The sequence below is a fragment of the Sander lucioperca genome, chromosome 4 (genome assembly GCF_008315115.2).
Source record: "Sander lucioperca isolate FBNREF2018 chromosome 4, SLUC_FBN_1.2, whole genome shotgun sequence".
In the NCBI taxonomy this organism is placed as follows: domain Eukaryota; kingdom Metazoa; phylum Chordata; class Actinopteri; order Perciformes; family Percidae; genus Sander; species Sander lucioperca.
Genome location: NC_050176.1, coordinates 14,816,134 through 14,843,611, shown reverse-complemented (window position 1 = coordinate 14,843,611; position 27,478 = coordinate 14,816,134). Strand labels below are relative to the sequence as shown.

The 27,478-nt window shown below is 41.0% G+C and overlaps 2 protein-coding genes across 2 annotated transcripts; both read left to right on the top strand.

The window, feature by feature from the left end:
* The first annotated feature begins 815 nt into the window (after window positions 1–815).
* On the top strand, window positions 816–14,018 carry si:ch211-14k19.8 (mucin-5AC). Its single transcript, XM_031289289.2, has 11 exons — window positions 816–1,353; window positions 2,037–2,423; window positions 2,822–4,867; window positions 4,966–5,054; window positions 5,182–5,240; window positions 5,754–5,917; window positions 7,268–7,433; window positions 7,969–8,160; window positions 9,706–9,927; window positions 13,296–13,455; window positions 13,566–14,018. Exons 1-11 carry the CDS (start codon window positions 1,311–1,313, stop codon window positions 13,638–13,640), a joined length of 3,603 nt encoding a protein of 1,200 aa, XP_031145149.2. The 5' UTR covers window positions 816–1,310; the 3' UTR covers window positions 13,641–14,018.
* Window positions 14,019–16,923: 2,905 nt separating this feature from the next.
* On the top strand, window positions 16,924–20,988 carry actb1 (actin, beta 1). Its single transcript, XM_031288965.1, has 7 exons — window positions 16,924–17,068; window positions 18,176–18,301; window positions 18,424–18,663; window positions 19,190–19,436; window positions 19,527–19,718; window positions 19,901–20,082; window positions 20,326–20,988. The coding sequence occupies exons 2-7, from the start codon at window positions 18,179–18,181 to the stop codon at window positions 20,467–20,469; spliced, it is 1,128 nt and encodes a 375-aa protein (XP_031144825.1). The 5' UTR covers window positions 16,924–17,068; window positions 18,176–18,178; the 3' UTR covers window positions 20,470–20,988.
* The last annotated feature ends 6,490 nt before the right edge of the window (window positions 20,989–27,478 follow it).

The window sequence follows — 27,478 nt, the reverse complement described above, 5'->3', positions numbered from 1 at the left end:
CACCGGAGCAATCCCGGAAGTGGAATGTCGTGGATATAGACTAAGGATGCACAAACTGGGAATTGGGAAAGGGCTATGGTAGGCTTACTATATTCAACACAACAAATTAATGGGTTAGGTTGTTGTGGCACTCTTGTGCACTACATGGATTAACTTGATTGAACACAATAACCCAATATATGACCAACCCAAATAAATATTTCATTGTGTGTGTGTGTGTGTGTGTGTGTGTGTGTGTGAGAGAGAGAGAGAGAGAGACATTTCTATCTGGCACCCATCCTTACATTTCTAAAGGTTATTTAGCCTACAAGACAAAGAAAACAAAACTAGCTGAAACAGCCAACTCATTAGAACTTTAGCCTACTTATCTAATTAGAGTGCCAGCGTTTGGTTTTCTTTGAATCCTTTCAATGCAAGACTTTTACACAGGTCCATAGCCTACTTACAGAAGGAAATGTTTTACAGTGGATCGAAATATTTCCACTGCGACTGGTAACCAGGCAACTGCCTCAGAGCTGTCTGTTTGGCAGCTTGTTTTGGAGTAGCCTAATTCTGCCCCAATGTGGCAAAAAAAAACAATTAATAGCCTAGAACTCTATTGCTTATCTGTTAGTAGCCCATGTGTGATGAGGGATATTGAAGCAAAACCCAAACGAGCCATTCTGTTCGGGTAGTTTACCCGGGTATTTGGTTTTTATTTTGGTTTCCAACACTCTCTATCTGTCAGACACATAGGCTACAGACTGTATAAAAGTAGGAGGTCTGACACACAGTGGGGTGTAAATGTAAAAGCGCTAATGAACTGCCCCGCCCTGTTATGTCTTCATGCCTCCTGTGGTAAAGGTTTCCTGTGTTGAGTTTAAGCATGTGTGTAAAAACCAGCCCCTGCCGCGACCACTGGATTCCTTCCTCTCATCTTTGGAAATGCCAATTGATTCAAACGGCCAAACGGAACAGCCTGGAGGCGGTGTAAAAAACCTCTCTCCCTACTGCCCCTCTGTCCATCCCACATTACAGGACATACCGTCTGACACACGTGCATCTAATTTAGGTGACTGTGCGGCGCTGAGCCCCTGACAGCACTGCGGTTTCCGTTAGAAGGAAATGATGGAGAAGGAAAGTTTCTGACCTGACGCCTCTCCGTTTTGTTGGGACTGTAGCCTACGCAGGAAAACTGGAGATCATTTTTCGCTTTGCGCTGTTTGGTCGTAGCCTACTCCTCATAACGCACAGATAATTGTAAATCTGAACAATCTGTATGGATTTGGGATTAATAGGCTCTCCGACACTGAAATGTCTCAGGATTGGAAATGCAGCTCCACGTCTGCCTGTTGCTTTTTATTATCACAACAGGTAAGGAAATCTGCTAGTGCCTGCGAACTGTTATATATCCTATTGTTTACACTATTATACTATATCCTTTTGTTATCATAGGGCTTTGTAGCAGCTGGACACACATTTTGTATTACTAAAACTGATTAGTTTAAATTCAGTCACAATAGTGCATTCTCTGTTGTCAATATGAAATAGGTTGGTAGGTTTCTGTATAATAGAGCTGGGTTTTGTGTTAACCTGAATGCTTCAAGCCCAGACCCAAATCTAAGGGGCCAATAGATGAATATATGGATAAGAAAAAAAAGGAAAATATCTGTGATCTGTTACTGCAAAATTAAGTTTTGTTTTCACAAATTTTCTCTTATTTTTGCTTTTACTTTTTCCTTTAAAAAAAAAAAAAAAGAGATTATCTGAGAATGAATAGCCCTTTGGTTAAACTGCCCACAATTTATACTCTGACATCTCTCCATAAGGGTCGATGGCATGTATAGGTCTGAGCATGTGTGTGTGTATTTCAGGCCTGTGTGCAACTGTACTAACAGAGTGAAAATGTAATTTCCCCTCATGGGATAAATAAAGGCATGTCTTCTTCTTCTTCTTCTTCTTCTTCTATCCATAATGAACTAGCTTTCACTGCAACGTCACACAGAGGTTAGGAGATATATGCCAGAGTTTACCAGCATCTTTATTTCTTTCCTCAGATAAAACATTGGCCTTGTCGCACAACCACTGTGGTGGAAATGTCAGCCTGGACCAAAAGCCTGCTGGTCGCATCAATCTCACTTTACCTAGACTTTCTACTGACACAAACAACAGACTCAACCCATTGAACCACCAGTCTGACAAAACCCTAAGTGTTTCAACTTGCACTTGGACGATAGGTATTCCTTTGGGTCAGACAGTACTTTTAAAGTCAGTATGGTTGGAAAGTGGTTTGAGCGTATCAGTGCGCTGTGTTTTGAACGAGGAAGATCAGGTCCTGGAGAGTGGGGGGACGGCTCTGCTCTCCGGCTGTGATGGGAACAAAGCCACCTTGAATTGGACAGGACCAGGACGCTCCTCAAATGAAATTCAGCTGTTCTATGATGGTGAGAAACCATAACTCAATTATCTAGTTTAATTTATTGAGTCAGGATGGCCCACTTTCCTTCACCCTGATCACGAGAGTTTAATCTAATTGTTGTAATAACATTTGGATTTGTTTTTGAGCTGCCTTTTGGTTTTTTTGGGGTTTTTTTACATTTTGTTGTCTCAATGAATACATGAAAAGCATTTTTTGGTTACAGTAGAAGAAAAGTATGGTTACCTCAGTTGTACGATGTGTAACTGTGGAAACATTCTGTGGAAATGTATTGTTCAAACTGTCCTGTGAGCTGTAAATCTGTCCGTCGGAAAGTTCTTATCACATGTTATGTTGTTGTGATTTCCACTCTGTCTCTCCTCACCCTCTCCCTCTCTGTTTTTGTGTTTGTTCCTGGTTATCCAGTCCAGGAAGATGGGAGGAATTCCTCAGAGGACCACACCAGCCCACATACAGACCAAGACCTCTTGCGTTGGTCTCAGACAGGAACCAGCTTTACAAGCGCAGCTCCTGTTGGTCAAGAGGTGGTGAGAGGAACACAAGGGGGCAGAGGTCGCCTCTACGAAGGTCTGGAGTGGAGTTCTGGGCCTCAGTCTGCGTCTAGTCCCTCCTCTCAGGGACAGAGGCTGCTGCCCCCCACCTCACCCCTGCAGGGACTCACTGTGGCTGGGAGAGCCGATAGGGAAACTCTCCCTCTTCCTGAGGAAGAACCAAACAATGGAGCGGATACATCTGGAGCTGCTCACCTCACTGATGGCAAAATGTCTGCCAGACAGAGAACACACCCCTATTTTCTGCAAACACTCAGTACAGATACGCTGTTTCACACATCAGACACAGCATACACAGAAAAACAATCAAGCAACGAGCTCCCTCAAACCCAGATGGCACTGACACATGCAACAGACAGTAGCTCCAACGCCTTGCGTGGCACAGATATACACAAATATACAGACACTCAGACATCTAAACCATCTATAACCGTACAAGCACACCACATCGTGTCCAGCTCCAGCGCCCCACCTCTCACCTCTTCTCCCCATTTGCTACCTTCCAGGACAACCTGGGAGAGTGCTACCATCCTAATCCCACATGGTGGAGCTGTTAGTGGGGCACCTGGAGAAAAACGACCCCATTCCTGGAGGAGCCAGCGAAGCACCGCCAGACTTAACTCTAATCTGACCTCCGCCATCACCTCTGATCCTTTAAAATCACCCACCGAACTTCAGCAGGATGACTCAAGCAGCGCGCACACTGATACTGAACCCACTGCGTCATCATCGTCATCCTCACACAGCTCCAGCTGGACTCATTCGTCCGGCACCCACATCACAGGGCATGACACAACTTTTGATGCTGTCGAGGCTGCTTCATTTCATCCGAACATTAGTCGAACTGACTCATCTCTATCAGCCGCATCAGATGTTAACAGTCAAACTGCTGCGCTCGAGTCTTCTGATAAATTTGAAAACACAGAGATGCTTCACACTTTCACTTCTTCCACGCAGAGTCAAACAAACTCTCCACGAAGCACAGAGAGCCTCACACGCTCGCCACTTCCTGACACGGCCTTCCCATTCACACAGACAAGCAACAAAGAGACACAAACAGCAACACAAAGTACACACAGCAATTTTGTTAATGCATACATGACTACTAACACTATCTCCTACTCGCCTGACATTACCAAAGTTGATGACCGGACTTCGAGTTTCCCCGGTTCTTCTTCTTCTACACCAAGAGCAGCTCTGACACTGGGAGATGTAGTCCAGAACTCCGCCCCCACAGGAGCCACTACTGACACTGAAACATACACACTGCATCCCACTTACACACTCTTACATGACAGCTCGTCTACAGATTCATCGACTCCTGTTCCTCTTTTTTCAACCAGTTCATCCGTACACTCATACACACCTTCATACACGCTTCAAACACACACTACTTTTCCTGGTAGTTCACATTTAACGCACACACCCCCGCCTTTGCTCTCCACTACCACTGAATCCGCTGCACACACACCCCTGAACAGCCATAAAACCACACCTAAACCCTCACAAACTTCAACAATCAAATCTACATCTTCACACACACATCATACACAGAACCACATGCCTTTACCATCTTCTACTGATGTCCCAGTTATGCATAAACAGACCCACAACTATATTACTACTACATATACTTCTCTGCTCTCAATCATAACTGCAAAATCAGATAATGGAGATAGAGAGGTAGAAGTAGTTAAAGAGGATAAGTCTTGGCAATGGTTTCCCAGCAGCACAACCACACAAACTCTCACAGCTGGATCTCCATCCTGGACAACCCCACACCCCAGCCAAGAGAACCATTTGGCACTCACACCTTCTGTTTTAACCTCCACTTGGAGCTCCACAACTAGTCAGACACCAAAGTTCTACATTGTGCCAAACCAACCTACAGCCATCAGAGGTATTATACATATTTGTGTGTAATTAAATCATAGGTTGGGGTGTCCAGGCCTGTTGTAATGGAAATATTTGTTCTGTCTGTCTATTTGTTCTGTCCAGTGGAGTCCATTGAGCTGCTGCTGCAGATCATTGTTGGAGAATCCAGGTCATCTTTTACTTCAGGTTTGGAGGAAGACACCACTGCCTGGGTAAGAGATTATGTACACACATACATACTGGCATGCAAAAAAGCACATATAAGTAATGGTATTGTACAATAGCTTTAGAATTTGATTTAGTAACTGCTACAAAGTTCTAACTCCCTGTTTCTTTCAGGTGGAGCCGTACCTACAGAAAGCTCCGGGGTTCAGCAGACTGCTGGGAGTCTGGAGCAGGTGAGGTCTTACAGAGTACATACTGTATGTTCTGTGGCTACAGTAAGCTCCAGTCAGCTCAAGTTTGTGTCTCTCATATATTACCATTACATTCAAGTTACAAATTTTAAACAACATTGACAATGTAACACACTATAAAGTTGTATGCATCCAGCAGACCTATCTATTCATTTAAAGTCGTGTTTTTCCAATTGACAAATGTAAATAAAATGTTCAGTGTCCTTTTAGCTCTCTTGTGGTCTCCTCTTAACTCCAGAGGAGGGACATATTTGGCTCTTTAGCTGAATGCTGCAGTGTGTCCATCAGCTACAGTATTTGCTAACTATCTGCCATTTGAATATACCTTCAGAACAGCAAAGAATTGTTGTTGAATAACCTAAGTTTTTCAAAGATGGCCAGGTATTAATTTTTCAGAAAATCGGATGCCAAGCTCTGTGACTCAAATATAATGGTAATACATGACAGGCACAGACTGGGGTTATGTTGCATAAGTTGAATGTGCTGTTGTCTTAGTGGCAATGCAGTGCAGAGTCTGGTGGAGTTTAAAACCAGTGGGGCTCTGCAGTGGCTCAGCATGACTGGACCCACATCACTGATGGAACGAACAGGACTAGCTCAGGCGGTTTGTGACGGGAGGAGCTTCAGATCATCCAAGATCACCAACATCACACTGGGAGGTAAGGCTAGTTTGAGATGGCCACCTATAGACAGCTGACCAAAGATTCCTAACTTTTGGGCCGCCCTTGTGGCCTAGTGGTTTAAGGCGAGTCCGGCCGAGGACCTTTTGTTGCATGTCGTTCTCTTCCTCTCTCCCCTGGTTTCCTGTCATCTCTCCTTTCTGTCTTACAAAAAATACTTTAACAGCCAGTTTAGCAGTCAGCCACAGTGGCTACATTTACCTGGGAGGGAACTCCATTCTTCCTGCTTACTCAATTAACCTGGTTACAGACAGACCCATGTAAACATTATAACTCAGTTAGATTGACTTAATTAAGCTCATAATCCAGTTATGAGAAATCTCATTAATGCGTCTGGTTTACTCAGATATTAAACGTGTTACTGTGGGATGTAATCATCTTACTGTACTCCTTTTACTTTCGGTTGTTGTGCTGTGGCTGCATGTTTGTGGGTTGACAAATTAGGTTAGTGTATTCTGATCGTAGATCATTTGGGGCAATAAGGATATTTGTTTGCACTGTATCAAATAATACAGTATAAACAAAAGTCAACCAACTCTGCATGTAAACAGTCACTAAATTACGCTATATAGACTTCCAAAACATATATATTTATTTTTTTATTTGTTAATTTTCTGGCACACATGCCCCGCCATCTGCAAGGTATTTCAGCTATTGTTTTAACATTGACGAGGACATTTAAAGGATAATGCTGGTAATATTCTATATTTGGTACAGTCAACCAACACCTTGGGGGAAAAAAAGTATCCTACTAACAAGCATTGTCTGTGTAGCCAATGCCTGATATATCTTATTCCTTTGTGCCATAGAGTGCCATTGTTATCCAGAAACTATTTTTTTTTTTAAACCATAAATAAGTCACACTGTTGCACTGGCTGGTATGTACTGTCATTATGATGAACATGGCCACTGCAGTTTAGTTTAAGTCAATTCCAAACATACCATCCTGCTACCGTGAATACTCAGCACTGCACCAAATGTGTATTAATCCACAGCGGAAAATAGTTCCCAACAAAAAAAAAACACTATTTACTCCTGTTTTGAGTAACATTTGCTAAAAACTACGGTTCCAGCTGATTTTAGACATTGCTTTTCTTCTCCTCCTCCTTTTTAAAAAAAAATAAATGAGACAAATATATTTGTGACCCATTTTTTAAAGATTTACCTCTTCAGTATGTACTGGAATGAGCTTGGGAGTGCCAGAGACAGGGTAGGGAAGTACTGAGACTGACTAACACGATGTTTTTGTTGTTGTTTTATGGCATTTCTTGACAGTAATAAAACTGTAGAATAACACCAGCCACATCCTTCAACACATCTTCCCTCCAGGTCTGCAGGGTGATGTGTGTGACTGGTTACTGCAGTGTCCAGCAGGCTACAAGTGTGTGTTCCAGCCTGGCCCTTCAAACTACAGCTGTTCTTCTGTCTGCCACTTTGACTACTGCCACCACCATGGCATCTGTACTCACCACCCGGGCCAACGTCCAGTTTGCCGGTAAGAGCACAGAGGCACTAATACACACACTTAGGACTGGCAAATAATTCAATATGATAATTTATCGTCTTTCAACAGAATCATATTGTGATGAAATCATATATCGATTGTCTAAATTGATAATTACAAGCACACACTAACTCAATTTTCTCAGAAAATCTATTGTGAAACATTTTGAGGTAATATCCTTTGAATAATTGCAGATTTGTTTTAACATCACACTATTTTTGTGCATGCATGTAAATAGTCAGTATATAGCTAGAATTATTTTTGAAAATTTTTTCTCTAATTTCACTTGAAACTGTTTTACCACATTATTGATGATTATTTATCTAAAATGTCATTGTAAAAAATATTTTGCAAAAGCAGCAATTGTCAACCCTACAATATCGTCGCAATATCATTGTATTTGGTCAAGAATATCGTGATATCTGTTGTTCTCCATATCGCCCAGCCTTACATACACAAATTGTGTATCACTCTGTCCATTCAAGGACATTTTGTGCATTAAAGCATCTTTTTGTTTGTGTCTCAGCTGCCTTGTTGGAGAGGACTTCTGGTACATGGGTCAGAGGTGTGACATGAGGATGACTCGAGTGCGGCTCGTGGGCGCATGTCTTGCCATCTTACTCATCATGGTGACAGTGATTGGCGTTTTGGCCTTTGTGGCAGTACGACGTTACCGAGCCATTCTGATCCAGGCCAAAGTAGATCAGACTCGGAGCAGGTATGCACTGACTCACTGATGTACACATACAATTACAGCTCACAACATACAACCTGCAATACAAAGATTAATACACACAATTCACAGATATCACACAGATACCCTGTATGTGACATGTTGTATAAATAATTACATGTTTCGACAATGATCTAGTTAAAAAGAAATATGTTGAAAATAAATGAAATGGGCAACTGTGTTTCTATAACAGTGGGTGTTGAACAGTCCTGTGGGCTTCTGGGTGGACCTTAAAATAACAGAGGAAACACACGTTAACACACACAGCTTTGGTAAACATAAAAATACAGTTGACTTAACATGACTCCAAATGACTCCGATTAATGTGACATACACAGAAATAACACAATGGACGCTTTTGGGGAGATCATGTGTTGTGATCCGGGAAGGGAAAACTCAACACTGAGATGGGCGTAACTACACAAACAGTAATTGTAATTAAAGTAATGTCCACTAGGTGTCACAGTCTGGCTGCCAAACCACAAACTGAAGATGAATGCTGCACTGTAGACTTGGAAAATGTTGAGACGGTCTGACTGAATCCAAATGTCCACGGTCTGGACTTGCAGACAATGACACGTTCACTGTCATCACGTTAAGTCTGTTAGGGTGCTGGGCCTCAAGGGGATGAAATGTGTTATTAGACAGAACTTTAGACCTCACTTTCATGTTGATGAATCAAAATGTCTGTTACCCACATAGGCCTACTGACATTTGCAATGTATGCAAGATAAACCTCACATACACCAAATAACAATATTATGGCTTATAAATGATGTGTAGTTTACAGGATTGGACTGCTTTTTTATTACCATCATCATCTTTAATTTCTTGTCACATCCATATTGCTATGAACTATGGGTAATCTTCCAAGCAAAGTCTGGAGAAATCTGTACCCCAAGCAGAGTGTCTGGATGTCTCCTTGAGGGCCTTGTGTGGACATGATGAATAGTAGTTATATAGGTAAATATAGACTGCCTTCAACAAATGTGTTGAAGTGTGAACATTGGGATTCAGCCTCTTAAAGCTGCGCTGGCCAACATTTTTATGTTAAAACAGTTGTCGTCTGAACCTAATAGTCACAGAATGGGAGGGAAGAGTTTTATCCGCTATAGTTTCATCCTATTGCTGAGATTAACTTCTAATATTGGGTATGGATACGGACAGACAGACAGACAGGAGTCGGAAGTTAAGCCATAAATCCAGAGTGTCTCATTAACAGTAGGGAGAGACGTTCTGTCCAGAGAAAGTTGGGCTCTTAGATCAGAGTTTTACTTTCTCCAGCAGGACCACCCAACAGGAGAGCACAGTTTACTGTACTTAAGTCATTTTTACCTTTCCCCCCCATTGTTTGCTTTTTGCATTTTTTTTTTTCAGCGAGACTTTCAAAACTGCCATAAAACGGAGAAAAAAAATATTTGTTTGAAAAATATTTATTCTGACTCAAACCCATATCAAATTGGACCAGATACAATACATATTGTACCCTGTTAATATTAATCCAAACATTATGATTTGTTGTGTGTGCAGCTATCGCAGGTTCAACCATTTTGATGAGCTGTCAGGACGGTTCTGGTTGCGTTCGTGGGCAGGATCAGCAGACTCACTAGATAATCCCGCCTTTACACGCTCCGATGAGTTACTGCACCTGCGGGCGCTCGACCGCCCCTGCTGTTACCACGACGACACGCTGTCACTGGCCTCCACCTGCGCAAGCCACGGAACACGCATCAATACAATCTACCCCCACAGGTACACACAACACACACACACAGACACACACCACAAGTCCAATATTACACATGAATGGTTCATATGCTTAACGGTATCAGAATGTTATTGATCAGGGAGCGAACGTCTGTCTGTCATCAATCTGTCTGTCTAAAATATGAAAAACATACAAGAGTATGCATAAGATATAACATACAGTATCTCACAAAAGTGAGTACACCCCTCACATTTTAGTAAATATTTCATTATATCTTTTAATGGGACAACACTGAAGAAATTACACGTTGCTACAATGTAAAGTATTAAGTGTACAGCTATGAAGGTAAATATGGTGCAAAAAGGGAGAGCTTGTAGAATACAATGTGAGAACTTGCACAACAAAAAAAATTGCAAAATTTGCTAAAATTTTTGTTAAAATTTGCACTTGTAAAAATAACATTTGCACTTGTAAAAATAACATTTGCACTTGTAAAAAATATTCACACACATGTGATCTGAATTTGAAGTCATACAAAGAAAAAAAACATGAGAGCTTGTAAAAAAAATCTGAACTTGTAAGTTGAAATTTGCACTTGTAGAAAATGTTCACACACCTGTATTCTGAATGTGAAGTTACAGAAAAAATATTCACAAATGTGTAGATTGATATTTACATGAACACAATGACAGCTGCAAACTTATAATGCAACATTTACTCGTATACTTTTTTTTTTACTCTGGTTCATTTTCCATCACAACCACAACTCAGTGATTACAACCTCTGGAATCTGTCACTGCAACTTCACATATGTGCTCTCTCGCATCACAAAGTGGCCAATCTGCGCACCTCGACTTTCACAACACTCTTGACGATACATTTGGTGCAAAACTTATTTGTGGCTGTGGAGCTCTGAGCTAACAGAACGGGAAAAGCCTTCTTATATACAGTCTATGGGAAAATCAGGGTTTCTATCGCCAGATGAGGGACAACTCTGTCTGGCTTATTTATGTAGCATGGAAACTTGGTGGAATAGCATGCTAGCGTTAGCTAACTAACTAGCAGCCAGCCCGCTTCTAAATAAATACCTTTTAATTATCTAAAGACTTTTTAACAGTCAAACTAAAACACTGGCGGTGAGCTCCAGGGCCTGCAGCCGCAGACGGACCGTCATCAGTGGGGATCGACCAGCGTAGCAACACTGCTTTTGCCAGAAAGCTTCGCTGCCGACCTCGACCTGCAGTCGGAGCTCCAGCGGGACACGGAGAGCCCCACATCCGGTAGCAGCGGCCCATCCCCCGGCCATGACCAGAGCTTGCTTTGCTGATGTTGTGCATCCCTGCTAAGAATTGCACCCGCTTGGGCAGAAACAATAATTTCTGCAGAATTCATTGCTGCCGAAAATTGCATCTAGGTAGCAAGGAAATGCTACTACAGAGTCTGATAAAACATTGATGTCTCTAAACCTTCTAAAATCCTAATCATTATTGATGAACATGACAAAGAGATTTACTATTGCCTAGTTTTTAAACAGTACTTTGCCTTATAAAATCATTATTTTCCCTAGTGGATGCAATTCTCGGCAGGGATGCGAAACTTGGCACCTGTTACCCACTGATGACGGTCCGTCTGCGGCTGCAGGCCGTGGAGCTCACCGCCAGTGTTTTAGTTTGACTGTTAAAAAGTCTTTAGATAATTAAAAGGTATTTATTTAGAAGCGGGCTGGCTGCTAGTTAGCTAACGCTAGCATGCTATTCCACCAAGTTTCCATGCTACATAAATAAGCCAGACAGAGTTGTCCCTCATCTGGCGATAGAAACCCTGATTTTCCCATAGACTGTATATAAGAAGGCTTTTCCCGTTCTGTTAGCTCAGAGCTCCACAGCCTAAGTCCACAGGTACAAATTAGTTTTGCACCAAATGTATCGTCAAGAGTGTTGTGAAAGTCGAGGTGCGCAGATTGGCCACTTTGTGATGCGAGAGAGCACATATGTGAAGTTGCAGTGACAGATTCCAGAGGTTGTAATCACTGAGTTGTGGTTGTGATGGAAAATGAACCAGAGTAAAAAAAAAAGTATACGAGTAAATGTTGCATTATAAGTTTGCAGCTGTCATTGTGTTCATGTAAATATCAATCTACACACTTGTGAATATTTTTTCTGTAACTTCACATTCAGAATACAGGTGTGTGAACATTTTCTACAAGTGCAAATTTCAACTTACAAGTTCAGATTTTTTTTACAAGCTCTCATGTTTTTTTTTCTTTGTATGACTTCAAATTCAGATCACATGTGTGTGAATATTTTTTACAAGTGCAAATGTTATTTTTACAAGTGCAAATTTTAACATACAAGTTCAGATTTTTTGTTGTGCAAGTTCTCACATTGTATTCTACAAGCTCTCCCTTTTTGCACCATATTTACCTTCATATACAGCTTGTATAAGAGTGTAAATGTGCTGTCCCCTCAGAATAACTCAACACACAGCCATTAATGTCTAAACCGCTGGCAACAAAAGTGAGTACACCCCTATGTTAAATTCCCATAGAGGCAGGCAGATTTTTATTTTTAAAGGCCAGTTATTTCATGGATCCAGGATACTATGCATCCTGAAAAGTTCCCTTGGCCTTTGGAATTAAAATAGCCCCACATCATCACATACCCTTCACCATACCTAGAGATTGGCATGGTTTTATGTCGGTTAGCCTAATAGCTGGTTTGATTTGCATTGAGAGATGATTTTATGGAAAGTACCCCATGCCAATCTCTAGGTATGGTGAAGGGTATGTGATGATGTGGGGCTATTTTAATTCCAAAGGCCAAGGGAACTTTATCAGGATGCATAGTATCCTGGATCCATGAAATAACTGGCCTTTAAAAATAAAACTCTGCCTGCCTCTATGGGAATTTAACATAGGGGTGTACTTACTTTTGTTGCCAGCGGTTTAGACATTAATGGCTGTGTGTTGAGTTATTCTGAGGGGACAGCACATTTACACTCTTATACAAGCTGTACACTTAATACTTTACATTGTAGCAAAGTGTAATTTCTTCAGTGTTGTCCCATTAAAAGATATAATGAAATATTTACTAAAATGTGAGGGGTGTACTCACTTTTGTGAGATTCTGTGTGTGTGTGTGTGTGTGTGTGTGTGTGTATATATGTATGTATATATGTGTGTGTATATATATAAAATAAATGTGTATTTCAAACGATGTGAATGAATCATTAAAACCCAATATCCATGAATAAAATAAAACATTCCTGGCCCTTTCCTTTTTATTACTTATAGTTCCCCTAAGTTTTTCTTGACAAAAACTATGTAAGTATTGGCACTTATTCACACAAACACATAAGCACATAGAGACAATGTCTGTGTAAATAATCCCTAGGCTCTCTGTATTCCCTGTAGCTCTCAGTATGGTTGGAGGGGAAGCGAGATGAGCATGGGGGATGGTGTGTTGGACTCAGGTAAGGCCAGTGACCTTTCTGTCTGTAGCTGGCCTGTGGAACCCATTCAGTGGACTCCCTTCCCACTTCTGCAGCAACTGGCTTCCCACAGGACACCCGCAGTGAGTGTTTGACTGTGTGATTGTGTGTGAGAGACAGAAAACGAGAGAGACAGAGAGAGAGAGATAGGTATATCTGGTTTTTATTATGTGTTGTTTCCCTGTGAAACCAGGTGAGGGTGTCGAGGCCACGGTCCTACTGTGAAGGCATGGAGCTGGTAGACCTGGGGAAGAGCTGGACTGCTTGACACACATAAAGAAGAATCAAATCCAATGTTGACACTGGTATTTGCAGCTCATTTGTTCATTGTAGAGCTCACATGTTCTTGTTTTGTTGCTAAAAACTTTAAAACAATATGTGTAAATGTGTATATAAGTGTATATTTTTTGTTAGGTTATTGCTACGTCATCCAGTTTGAATCTCCAATCTGTTTCTTATATGCTCACTCAGATAAGATGTAGGATATACTGTAAAGTAAGAAAAACAAAGAAGCAATCTAAATGTCTGTGGCACCGAATCTTATATAATGCTTTAATAAACAAATCTTACTCAGGGCAAGAATAAATGTATTCTGTGTTTTTGCTTTTGACAGTTAATACATGTAAGTCCTTATGCATTTAAACATACTGAGCTTTCCATTATGTCATCATTTAGCAAGGGAAGTTTATTTGTAGCACATTACATACAACAGGAAGTTGAATTGCTTTACATAATGCATTTTACAGAAAGCACATCAACCATTAAAACACAAAGTAAGTCATAAAATAAATGAAAAAGATATGGGATTAATTACTTATCCTTTCAAAATACCTTCTGGTTTGTTCCAGGCATGACTGGATTACCAGCTGTCCAAAGTAGGTAACTGCTCTGTGGCCCCAAAAGCACAAGTATGTAATGTGATTAATCATAAATTTCTTTTAAGAATTTGCACAGTACAAGTACACTATCAACTAAGGTGTATCCCGTACTATTACTGTACCTAATATTGTGTCTGAGGGACCCTGTGTCAAAATCTAATAAGACTAATAAGAATTTATTAGGAACCCAAAAAAAAAGTTTTCTCCCTCTTGGGTGAAGATGGTGCATAGTAACTAAATGTTATTTCTCGATGTTTAGTTTGGACTGGAAATTTGTTAACAGCTTCACAACAGATTATATGAGAGGCAGAGAGTGCTCATATGGGTAAAGACGGTGAGAGATGTATTTTGGCCTAAAACAATGTAAAGTAGTAGTACATTTACCTTTATTCTATGACACGCTAAAGTCCAGTGCAAAGACCCCAGAATTGGTGTGATGTGTTCACTAGACTGGAGTTTTTAGGGGAATTTCTCTCTTTAAATTAGTATCTTCTAATATTACATTTTAAAGTGTATTTCACATACCTTCTTCCTCTCTCTGTCTCACTCGAGCAAACACAAGCCAGACCTCCTCTCGGTGCTGTGTATGAACCTTAGCTGGAATGTGATGCCATAAATGACTGGGAAAGACTGTTACAGAGTGCAATGGGATAATATTTACACTGTATTGCACTCCTATAATTGTCCCTGTCCTGGGAAAAGGAATAAGGGAGTGATTGATTCAGAGAGAGAGAGGAAATGTGGCGAATAAAGGAAGAGAGTGAAGGGAGAGAGAGAGAGCGCTAGAGATAGGGATGAGTGAAAAGTGCACAAAAGCTACCTGCTAGCTTCTTCCATATACGGTCTTAGAGCCAAGAGCCAGGCCTGTGAACTTCTCTGACTGTGTGAGTGAGCAATGCAGGGAGTGTGTACATATCCGTGCATGTTGTAATACGTGCATGAGTCACGCACGCCACCTAGTAATGAATTGAGTGTCAGGAAACGTTGAGAAATGTCTGTCAGTGAGGAGTTTGTGAGTACAAAATTGGGTGATACCTCCCTTTCTACATATAATTCTGTGGGTACTGGTGAAGGACACAACATCCACACAGGGCACACACAGCCTTAAAAAGGGAGATTCATTCATTTCCTCAGACTGGTCACATGACATGAGCAGTGCATTCTTCCCCCCCCATGTGACTCGCTCCAACATCTCCTTATATGGACGTCATCCAAAGGAACTCTTAAAGGGATGGTTGTCCTGTGTGTGTGTGTGTGTAGTGTGTGTTTAGTGTCTGTCTAGAGCAGGATAATGCCACTCTGAAAAGCTAATTCCCTGATCAGCTCATTCACCCCCTTCTATCCTTAGTGTCTCTGTGTGGTCACTTCCTGTGTGCATCTGCAGAAGTGAAGCACTGACTGTGAAACCTACTTCCTGTCTTGTTTGGTGAGCTGGCTCCCATATATCCTTATTAGGAACACATAAAGCCAGTGAGAATTCCTACTGTAAGTTTATCAGTCTTTGTCTGGTGCCCTTATTGAGTTAAAACAGCACCTGCAACTTAAGTTTGGTAAACTTATAAAATGAGCTTTGCATAAAGACTTCGAAGTGTGTTATCGTGAAAATAAATATATTGTCTAAAAGAGTTATTTCAGGTTGGACCTGAAGCCTTTATGTATTTACGCGTTACATATTTGTGTGTGTCAATGAGCAGGTGTGTATATGCATATCAAAGTGAGTCAGATCACTCAATACTAATTTCAAAATATGCCTCACAGTTCAATTTGACACCAAATATAGGTATGTTCTGGAAATGATACACCTGTCAGGCAAGGTTAATCTGCCCCCCTCCACTCACAGAAACATTACAAGATATGAGAGATAAGAGAGTCACTGTCACTCTGCTCTGTGTGTGTGTGTGTGTGTGTGTGTGTGTGTGTGTGTGTGTGTGTGTGTGTGTGAGAAACTGGTATGCCAGGGCCGACGTGTTAATCAGGGTGTTAACAGTGCTGTCAGTGACCCTGAGATTGTAACCACCCCATGTCCTGGCACAACTAACCACGAGTATCTGCCTTGAATTTGCAAATGCATTTTAGCACAGTGCAATTCAGTTCTGTTGTTTTTGTGCTTCACTTTAAATTAATCATGGACCTGTTTGTCTGTGTCCCACACTTTTCCTCCAATTCACAAATAAAGAACATAAGACGATAGCATGGGTATGTTAATCAAATGTGGTTAAAAGTTTGTGTAATCTCTGAGAAAATGGGGGCCCCTTGCCAATGTGGATGATGTCATGGATTAAAACAAAAATAGGATAGACTGACTTGCATCAAAATGTGCTCATTAGCTCAATGTAGCAATATTAAAATTACATAAAAGCTCATAGCCTATTTCAACTTGTTTCGTACTCAAGAAGACTGTGATTTGCAGCCAGAGCTCTGAGGTTTATTGTGTAGCCTATCGCACTTGTGTATCACCCCCGTTGCGATCATCATAATACAGATGATTAATGATATAAAAATGTGTTTAATTGAACACTGAACAACCCCATATTGAGAGTATTGATAGTAGCCTATATAGGTGATTTGTTGTGTTGCCTGTCCCCTCCGACTTGTCAGAGCGCAGGACTGTATCTGCATGCGCCACACCCAGTGGATGCGACTGGACCAATCAGAGGGCGCCGTGCAGAAAGTTTTCCTTTTATGGAGAGGGGACGCAGCGCGAGCTCTGATAAAACCCTGCAATTTATTGGCCTCCATTGCAGTCAAGTTCAGACATCCTACCGGAGTGTAGAGCTCAGTCACAGCCCTCCTAAGCCGATAACCCTCCCTCAAACAGGTAAGACAACTGCTGAAAAAAAGATTAAAGTTTCTTTTATTTTTATCGCACTTTAAATGCATTTCTTTAACAAAATGTGTAAGTAATGTTTAGCCAGCATACTGAATTTAGTCGACATGTTAACGTTAAGTTCTGCTGTGAGGTTTTATGTTTGACTTCCATCAAGTTGAAGCAACCTTTGGAGCTGCTAATTTAAATGTACTCGATCACGTAACGTTAGGCTGTCATTCATTCCGTTTCTGATTAGGACCGTTACAGTTTGAAGGGATGCTACCAGTAACAATAACGTAATAGATGTGTCGGCATGCTGTCATTTATATTTAACACATGGTGTGAAATAACCAGTGTGATCCGTGCTGTCATCACTTCATCAGTTTAACAAATCACACTGCGTTCAAAAAGCTTGACCTTCTCGTTTACATGTAAGCATCTGCTTTGGCTCGGTCCCCGGGTTTGGTGTCTCCGATTTCACAGGCAGATGATTGCAGATTAGACGGATTGAATTTAAAATACTTGGTGTTAACTAACATTGCAGGTAGGTGGCTGTGACATTACAGCTACGAAGTCATTTGACAACCGTTAACGTTACATCTAACAAATGTCAGGTAACGTTAGAAGTTGGTTTTCACATAGCCTCACCTTGTAACTATGATGGTCACGACTCACGACAACGGTACACCTGATGACTGACATGACAACAGATGGAAGCTCATTCATCTCAACTGTTAAACTGCTGTATTAAAGCGGGCGTTAGAGATGTGTGGATGGTTAATTCAGTTATGACTCCGGTGAAGGGAGTGGCCGGTGTCGGTGTCGTTTGAGGTTTAACGACACATTGAGCGGCTTCACGGGTCGGGCTGCCGCCGTCTCCTAAGCTGCTCTCACTTTTGCCTTATATGGCCATGGCCAGACAGTGGGAGAAACCGCCTTTGTTCCTCAGCTCTGGGATTGGACTGGGACCTGCGCCACTGCGACATCCAGCGTCCAGTCGTCAGAATGACAAGGCTTTAACCTTGTTGATGTTTGCCAGATGTAACGCACAACTGTCACAGAGCATCAGTTTTAAACAGTTTTCCCCCTTTTGCATCCCTCCTCTTCTCTGTCCAGAAAATGGATGACGAAATCGCCGCCCTCGTTGTTGACAACGGATCCGGTATGTGCAAAGCTGGCTTTGCAGGAGATGATGCTCCACGTGCTGTGTTCCCCTCCATTGTTGGACGTCCCAGACATCAGGTACAGTTTCTTCATAAATTATATAAATTGATAAACTATGAACAACAAAGCTTGTGAAACTGTCGTACATTTCTGTTCACTTCTGTCTTGATTTTAACTTGTTTCCCTGTTTTCTTTCAAAGGGTGTGATGGTTGGTATGGGCCAGAAAGATAGCTATGTTGGTGATGAGGCACAGAGCAAAAGGGGTATCCTGACCCTGAAGTACCCCATTGAGCATGGTATCGTCACCAACTGGGACGACATGGAGAAGATCTGGCATCACACCTTCTACAACGAGCTGAGAGTTGCCCCCGAGGAGCACCCCGTCCTGCTCACAGAGGCTCCCCTGAACCCCAAGGCCAACAGGGAAAAGATGACCCAGGTAACGAGGGCTGACACACTGACATTTCCTCTCAATCAGGAAAACCACTCAGCTCACCTGTAGGGCTCCGCAACGGGAAAACGTGTTGCCGCTCAGGCATCTCTTCTTCTGCTCAATCTGTCCATTTCCTCCTGCTCCTTCAATCTCCAGGGTTCTTCTATCCTGTGCTGATCTTTTCATCTCTGCGGATGCTTCAGGTGTCTATCTCGCTTCACTGTGATGCATCAGGAATGACTTGTTGCAGCATGGTTACTGCTGATTTCAAATTAGGCTTGTTTTAGACCGACAAGCATCTAACTTCACTGGTGTTTCTGCATGATGCAACCAATGACAGTAGAGCAGGTCAAGCAGTCAACATGACCAAACTAAAGTATAGGTTATTGCCTTGACTGGTTTTGTATGGTATTAATACTTAAAACCGGCCTGTGTGCTGTGCTTTTCTCGATTCTGACTGTACTAACCCGTACTAGCTTACTTCAAGTTACTTTGACTCACTGACTCATCTCTCGTCTTCTCTGTCCTCCAGATCATGTTTGAGACCTTCAACACCCCTGCCATGTATGTGGCCATTCAGGCTGTGCTGTCCCTGTACGCCTCTGGTCGTACCACTGGTATTGTCATGGACTCTGGTGATGGTGTGACCCACACAGTGCCCATCTATGAAGGCTACGCCCTGCCCCATGCCATCCTCAGGTTGGACCTGGCTGGCAGAGACCTCACAGACTACCTCATGAAGATCCTGACTGAGAGGGGTTACAGCTTCACCACCACAGGTTGGCACACACAAAAAACATGCTAATATTTGAAGCTAGGGGGAAACTGACAGGAAAACTGGATCTGACTATAAAATGTCTGTTTTACAGCTGAGCGTGAGATTGTGCGTGACATTAAGGAGAAGCTGTGTTATGTTGCACTGGACTTTGAGCAAGAAATGGGCACCGCTGCCTCATCTTCATCCCTGGAGAAGAGCTACGAGCTGCCTGACGGACAAGTCATCACCATTGGAAATGAGAGGTTCCGTTGCCCCGAGGCCCTCTTCCAGCCTTCTTTCCTTGGTAAGAAATATATTTCAATCAGTGTACTAGTTAAAATATATTTATGGACTGAGTTTGATAACCAACACAGAGGGAGTTAACTGTTGGGAAGCATAGGGGGTTGTAGCAGCAAGGGTAAGACTTGAGTAGTTTTTAAAGCATGTGGAACACAAACTTACAGTCTACTTTACACCCTCTCACAGGTATGGAGTCTTGCGGTATTCATGAAACTACCTTCAACAGCATCATGAAGTGTGACGTGGACATCCGTAAGGACCTGTATGCCAACACTGTGCTCTCTGGAGGTACCACCATGTACCCTGGCATCGCTGACCGTATGCAGAAGGAAATCACTGCCCTGGCACCCACCACCATGAAGATCAAGGTATATCTCATTCTCATTACTCTGACTCCCATCCTCCCTGGGGCAATGATTCAAAAAATGTCCAGAAAGCTCTTTACCTCTACTGCCACTCAGTGGCCAAACATGCAATATCGAAGCTCCGTGCTCGTCTTCTAGCTTCTACATTTAACTGTAGACTTAAAATATTTGCAGGATTTCAGTGCATTTGCCAACAGATGTTGATTTGACATATTTTAACTCTGTTTATTTTATGTTTTTCTGCAGATCATTGCTCCCCCAGAGAGGAAGTACTCTGTATGGATCGGTGGCTCCATCCTGGCTTCCCTGTCCACCTTCCAGCAGATGTGGATCAGCAAGCAGGAGTACGATGAATCCGGCCCCAGCATTGTCCACAGGAAGTGCTTCTAAACAGACTTGTCAGTCCGCGTCCCCAAAACACACACTGCTACAAACCCAAACGACTGGCTCTGCATACATGCCTACACCAACACACTGGTGTATGCTGAGCCCACAACACTCTTCCCATTTTCCCTCATCACTATGGCTATAGCACCATGCCCCCTGATGGGGAGAAACTCTGCAGGAAGTACAGAGTGTCCCAGGCGGTGTGAATGTGTGAGGAACATGTTCATTGTCGTGTTTGTGTAGGTCATTTCAGATGTGTTTGTTCACCACCTTATTTGCCTCTATGAAGGTTTATTCTCTAGTTGGGCCCACTGCCCAACAGATGTGTAGTATTGCTTATGTAAATTATGTAATCTTTTGTTTTTGTACTTTCAGCCTTAAACGATACTTGGTCCAGTTTGTTTTTGTCATTATGCGAAAGACAAAGCTTCTACCTTGTATGATGTATGAAGGTTTGTGCTTGGGGCTTCAAGCCTCTGGTGTACACAACAAATTAATAAAGCGCACATGTCTAAAATTCTGGTCTGTCTACTTGGTGTTTATTTAGCTTGGCTCACAAATACTAAAGAAATGCATATTGATCATCCCAGGATTTGTATTGTATCACACACTTTAATCTTTGTGTTCAATAAATATTTCAGTGAGTCAGCATACACAATACCAGGGCCTCTAAGTGGAATGCAGCCATCATTAATGGCTTTTCCTACTATGACATGTCAACATGTCTGCTGTGAAAAAGACCACACGTCATGGCTCACTAGGACACTTGAGCAGAACAAAGGCATCATTGTTAGTGTTAATAAAACCTGTGCTTTTACTACAATAGCAAGTCAAGTCTGTGGGGTTTTTCCCCCCACGTTTTGTAAGCTTTTGCGGACATTTTTGTCTTTTTTTTTTTTTTTTTTTTTTTTAATGCTATAAAATTGAATAAAACATCCAAATTTAAAGAAAGTAGTGGGCTGATTATTTATTTTACTTGTGAAAAGCGTTGTGTAGAACAATCCGCGTTATTTTTCTGAAAATTTGGTTAAAATAAACCCACTTTTCTGATAAACTTTTTTTTTTTTTTAAATGGGTCAAATTTGACCCAAAGACAACACGAGGGTTAAGTGAACTGTGACTGTAAAGATAAGAGTTTAGGTGGAGTATCACTTCACTGTGAAACTTTTGGTCATAGTAACATCCTGTGGACAACTAAATATGAGAAGTAATTATAAATCAGATCTTATCAATGACTTTGTAGAATGGACTACTAAGTCATAAATTGTTATTAAATTTAAAAACAAGGTCACATTAACTCAACTTCATTAAAACTTCACATTTATCATTTAAGCCATATGTACTGATTGTTAATTCATGGACACACGTTTTACTTGAACTAACTGCTGCAGGAGAATACTTTCACTGTGTCATTTCCCAGTAATAAATATTCATCACAGGTTTAGTGAAAATTTGATAAGAGCAGGACTTCTTTTGTAACCATCCTTACACATCGTTCTTTGTTTCAAAAGCAGACAACCTTGCTTAACATATGTCCCCACATATTGGCTCCATATTTACTTCCTTTTTTAACAGTGGAATTAACAATTATTACAGACACTCAAAGGTCTTTGTCCACTTTTGTCCTACATATCAAGACAGCACTCTTTTTGGCATTATACGACACATCATATTTCACCCCATATTCAGAGCAGATATTCAGTAGCTGCTGAAAACCAGCACTGCTGGGAGAGATGGCCAGATCATCAGTATACATGAAATGATTAACCAAGGTGTTACCAATCATACAGCCAGTTTTGCATCTTGTCAATAGGTTGGATAACTCATCCATGTACAAGTTGAAGAGTGCTGGTGAGAGTACCCCCCTCTGAGGTACCCCATTACTTACCCCAAATGAGGAAGAGACTGTATTACCCCATTTAACCTGCATACTCTGGTTGGCATACCAGTAAGCCAGGATTCTTATAATGCTGTCAGGGGCACCCCTTTGGCTCAGTTTTTCAAATAGCTTGTGATGATTGACTCTGTCAAAGGCCTTGGAAGCATCAATAAACCCAATTAGCATAGATGAATTCTGCCTTATGTACCCCTGTGTTGCCTCCTTCAAGGCATAGATACACAAATCAGTACCAAGCTTAGCTTTGAAGCCAAATTGATTGTCAGTGGCACCAATATAAGGACATAGACAATCAAGCAAAATCCTTTCCAGTACTTTAGATATCACACTGGCTAGGGCTATTGGCCTATAATTATCCAAACTCCCAACCTTGCCAGCTTTGTCCTTGATGACAGGCATAAGAGTGACATACAACATAGATTCAGGTAGCAGGCCATGGGTCATGAATCCAGAAAAGCAAATGGCAAGCAGTACTGCCACCTTTGGGCTAGCAAACTTAAGGTGCTCTGCTGTAATGTGGTCTGGCCCACTCGCTTTCTTATCAGAAAGCTGTGCTACTGCCTGGCAGACTTCACTGGAGGTGATTATCTCTGGATTACTGTTTTTCATAAAGAATCTGAAAAGTATATTAAAACCAGTAGTGAAAGTAACCAAGTACATTTACTCAAGTACTGTACTTAAGTATAACACAGACACCTGTACTTTACTTCTACTCCACCACATTTCAGAAGCAAATACTGTCATTTGTACTTCACTACATGTATCTGACAGTGACAGTAGTTAAGTAGTAGGTTGAAGATTCAGGTTATACAAAAACAAAATATATGCTGTTTATTAAGTATGATGCATTATAGATTGTCATAGTTTACACTACCAGTTGGATAAAAAAAAAAAGTTAATTAGCTAAATGTATGACCAGCTACTACAACATAAAATGCTGCTTACACAGTAATGCATACGTAATAATAATAATAATAATAATAATAATAATAAAATAATGTAATATCACACTGACAGGGGTCATTCTGCTGCCTAATGAGTACTTTTACTTTTGAAGCTTTTCATAAATTTAGCTGCTAATACTTCTGTATTTCTACATATGTACATATTTCCACATTATAATACTTTTACTTGAAGTTTCCTTGAGGTATATCTATTTTTACTTGCGTAAAAATAGATATCACTGATAAAAATCACTAATAAAAACCATAAATCCTGCAGCAATAAGAAAACCGTATACTGTCTCTTTACTATTTTTATTAGCCTACCTATAAATCTCAATATCTCCTTTTTTGAAAGTATTTTAAAGTTATATTCATATTTTGAAAGAAACACTAACTTCTTTTTATCTTCCGTCTTAAATTCCTGGTGTCTTTTGGTGTTCTGCACTATTGTTGAAGGAAAGTTTTAATTAATGCTGTGAGAAATGAAAATCTCATCCAATAAAAATCGGATTGGACCATAGACAGTATATAAGCATAGACAGTATTATATAAGAGGGATTGGACCGACAGAAAGTATGTCCGTCACTGACAGACTTCTGTCATTGTGCGGCAGCAAACGTGATCCGTCCTGTCAACGTTTTTTAGCAAGTGTTGCCAATTTAGCGACTTTGTCGCAAGATTTGGCGACTTTTCAGATCCCCTTAGCGACTTTTTTCCATAAAAGCGACTAGTGACAAATCTGGCGACTTTCTGTAGAAAAGACGCCAGTATTCTCCGGCGAGCAAGCAAAGGTATTTCTCTCTTGTGGCCACCAAAACAGTCTCCTCTCTCTTCTGTTCTGTGACTGAGGAGCAGCCCCTCCCATCTCTGCTTTCTCCTTATGAGCAGCAGCACTGAGCAGGCAGTTAGAAGGGGAGAGGGGACTGGGGGCTGGGGCCGGTGTAGGTAGAAGAGGCAGCAGGACGCGATGGAGAAAGACGCTGCTGAGCTGGCCTGGTCCTGGGCAAGCCAGCCTTCTTTGAGAATTATTTATCGATCTTTCTCCCTCCCTTTGTAGAATTTCTTTTTTTACTTCAAATATACGCTCCTAAGTAATAATTAATAATAATGCATACATAATAATAATATAAATTCCTAATGGGGTTTTGACACTTCGTTAAATAGTAGAGGGGTTGTTACACTAGTTCATCACATTTCAAGGACTAAAAAGAAACTTTTTACCGGAGCCTGCAAAAAGTGCTGCCACTCACTCCGCCATCTTGAAAACCCCCTCACCAAAAAACAACACTTACTGAGATAGACATTTTTCCCGGCAGACATGTTGACATGTCATAGGAAAAGCACAGGTGTATTCAAAACCATTAATGATGGCTGCATTCCACTTAGGAGAGGCCCTGGTATTGTGCATGCTGACTCACTGAAATAGCTTACTGGGACACTTGATGGAATTGAGCCATCGTTAAGGTTATCAATTTCAGCTGTGCTTTTCTTACTATGACAAGTCAAAATGTCTGCTGTGAAAAAAGCACTACATAGGGCGCCTCGGTAGCTCACCTGGTAGAGCAGGCACCCGTGTATAGAGGTTCTGGCCCCAACCAGAGAATAAACCTTCATAGAGGCAAATAAGGTGGTGAACAAACACATCTGAAATGACCTACACAAACACGACAATGAACATGTTCCTCACACATTCACACCGCCTGGGACACTCTGTACTTCCTGCAGAGTTTCTCCCCATCAGGGGGCATGGTGCTATAGCCATAGTGATGAGGGAAAATGGGAAGAGTGTTGTGGGCTCAGCATACACCAGTGTGTTGGTGTAGGCATGTATGCAGAGCCAGTCGTTTGGGTTTGTAGCAGTGTGTGTTTTGGGGAAGCGGACTGACAAGTCTGTTTTTTTTTTTTTTTTTTATTAAAGATAATTTTTTGGGCATTTTAGGCCTTTAATAAACAGGACAGCTGAAGACATGGAAGGGGAGAGAGAGAGAGGGGGAATGACATGCAGCAAAGGGCCGCAGGTCGGAGTCGAACCCGCGGCCACTGCGTTGAGAAGTAAACCACTATATATGGGCGCCCGCTCTACCAACTGACTGACAAGTCTGTTTAGAATCACTTCCGGTGGACAATGCTGGGGCCGGATTCATCGTACTCCTGCTTGCTGATCCACATCTGCTGGAAGGTGGACAGGGAAGCCAGGATGGAGCCAGCGATCCATACAGAGTACTTCCTCTCTGGGGGAGCAATGATCTGCAGAAAAAAAACATACAATAAACAGAGTTAAAATATGTCAAATCAACATCTGTTGGCAAATGCACTGAAATCCTGCAAATATTTCAAGTCTACAGTTAAATGTAGGAGAAGCTAGAAGACGAGCAGAGAGCTTCTATATTGCATGTTTGGCCACTGAGTGGCAGTATGCATGTGTTATTCCTATAGACTGTAAATAGTAACAGTCTATGGTTGTTCCTCATTGAAAGTTTACAGGCTGGTTTGTTAGGATTTTGGGAAGAGACCAGGCTCATATCAATAAAATCTACACAGCATATCATCTGGATTGAATTTAGAAGTGTGTCTTGGCTGCGTTATTCTGTTATTAACTTAAAACAGACCTATACGTTTTTATTCCTACTAGCTAACGTTAGCTATCTTTACTCAAGGCAGAAACAGCACGTTAACGTTAAATACGTGTTAAAACAGTTGTTGAATTGTGTCAACAGTTATTTATAACTACAAAGGATAGTGGCGTAAACCAATTAAAACATGTATAAATACTTGTTATCTTTTATGAGCGAGTTATCTCACCTTTGTTGTCCGTTTAATGGACCTTTTTTCACAGCAGACATTTTGACTTGTCATAGTTGGAAAAGCACAGCTGAAATTGATACTTGGTCCAGTTTGTTTTTGTCATTATGCGAAAGACAAAGCTTCTACCTTGTATGATGTATGAAGGTTTGTGCTTGGGGCTTCAAGCCTCTGGTGTACACAACAAATTAATAAAGCGCACATGTCTAAAATTCTGGTCTGTCTACTTGGTGTTTATTTAGCTTGGCTCACAAATACTAAAGAAATGCATATTGATCATCCCAGGATTTGTATTGTATCACACACTTTAATCTTTGTGTTCAATAAATATTTCAGTGAGTCAGCATACACAATACCAGGGCCTCTAAGTGGAATGCAGCCATCATTAATGGCTTTTCCTACTATGACATGTCAACATGTCTGCCGTGAAAAAGACCACACGTCATGGCTCACTAGGACACTTGAGCAGAACAAAGGCATCATTAGTGTTAATAAAACCTGTGCTTTTACTACAATAGCAAGTCAAGTCTTCCACACATCAATATGTCTATTCAGTTAACCGTTGTGAACAATATTGAAGTTGGATGAAAGTCACGCAGGAGTTGATTGAGAAGTTTCTAAGGAAATCTAAATACTTTTGGTCCATTGTGAGAACACGAGGAAACCATTAGTGACCTGTGAGTATAAAGATAAGAGTTTAGGTGGAGTATCCCTTCACTGTGAAACTTTTGGTCATAGTATCATCCTGTGGACAACTAAATATGAGAAGTAATTATAAATCAGATCTTATCAATGACTTTGTAGAATGGACTACTAAGAAGTCATAAATTGTTATTAAATTTAAAAATGAGGTCACATTAACTCAACTTCATTAAAACTTCACATTTATCATATAAATATATATTTATACATAATACATATGTACTGATTGTTAATTCATGGACACATTTTTTACTTGAACTAACTGCTGATAAATTTGAATATGAGCAGTTGGAACAAAACTGTACAGGACTCTGCTGCAGGAGAATATTTTCACTGTTGTAGTAGCTGGTCATAAATTTAGCTAGTTTTTTTTTTATCCAACTGGTAGTTTAAACTATAACAATCAATGCATCATACTTAATAAACAACATATATTTTGTTTTTGTATAACCTGAATCTTCAACCTACTACTTAACTACTCAACTACTATGTAGTGAAGTACAAATGACAGTATTTGCTTCTGAAATGTGGTGGAGTAGAAGTAAAGTACAGGTGTCTGTATTATACTTAAGTACAGTACTTGAGTAAATGTACTTGGTTACTTTTCTTTATGAAAAACAGATATACATACTTTTGGCCAAACTTGGCAAAAATCTAATTAAATATA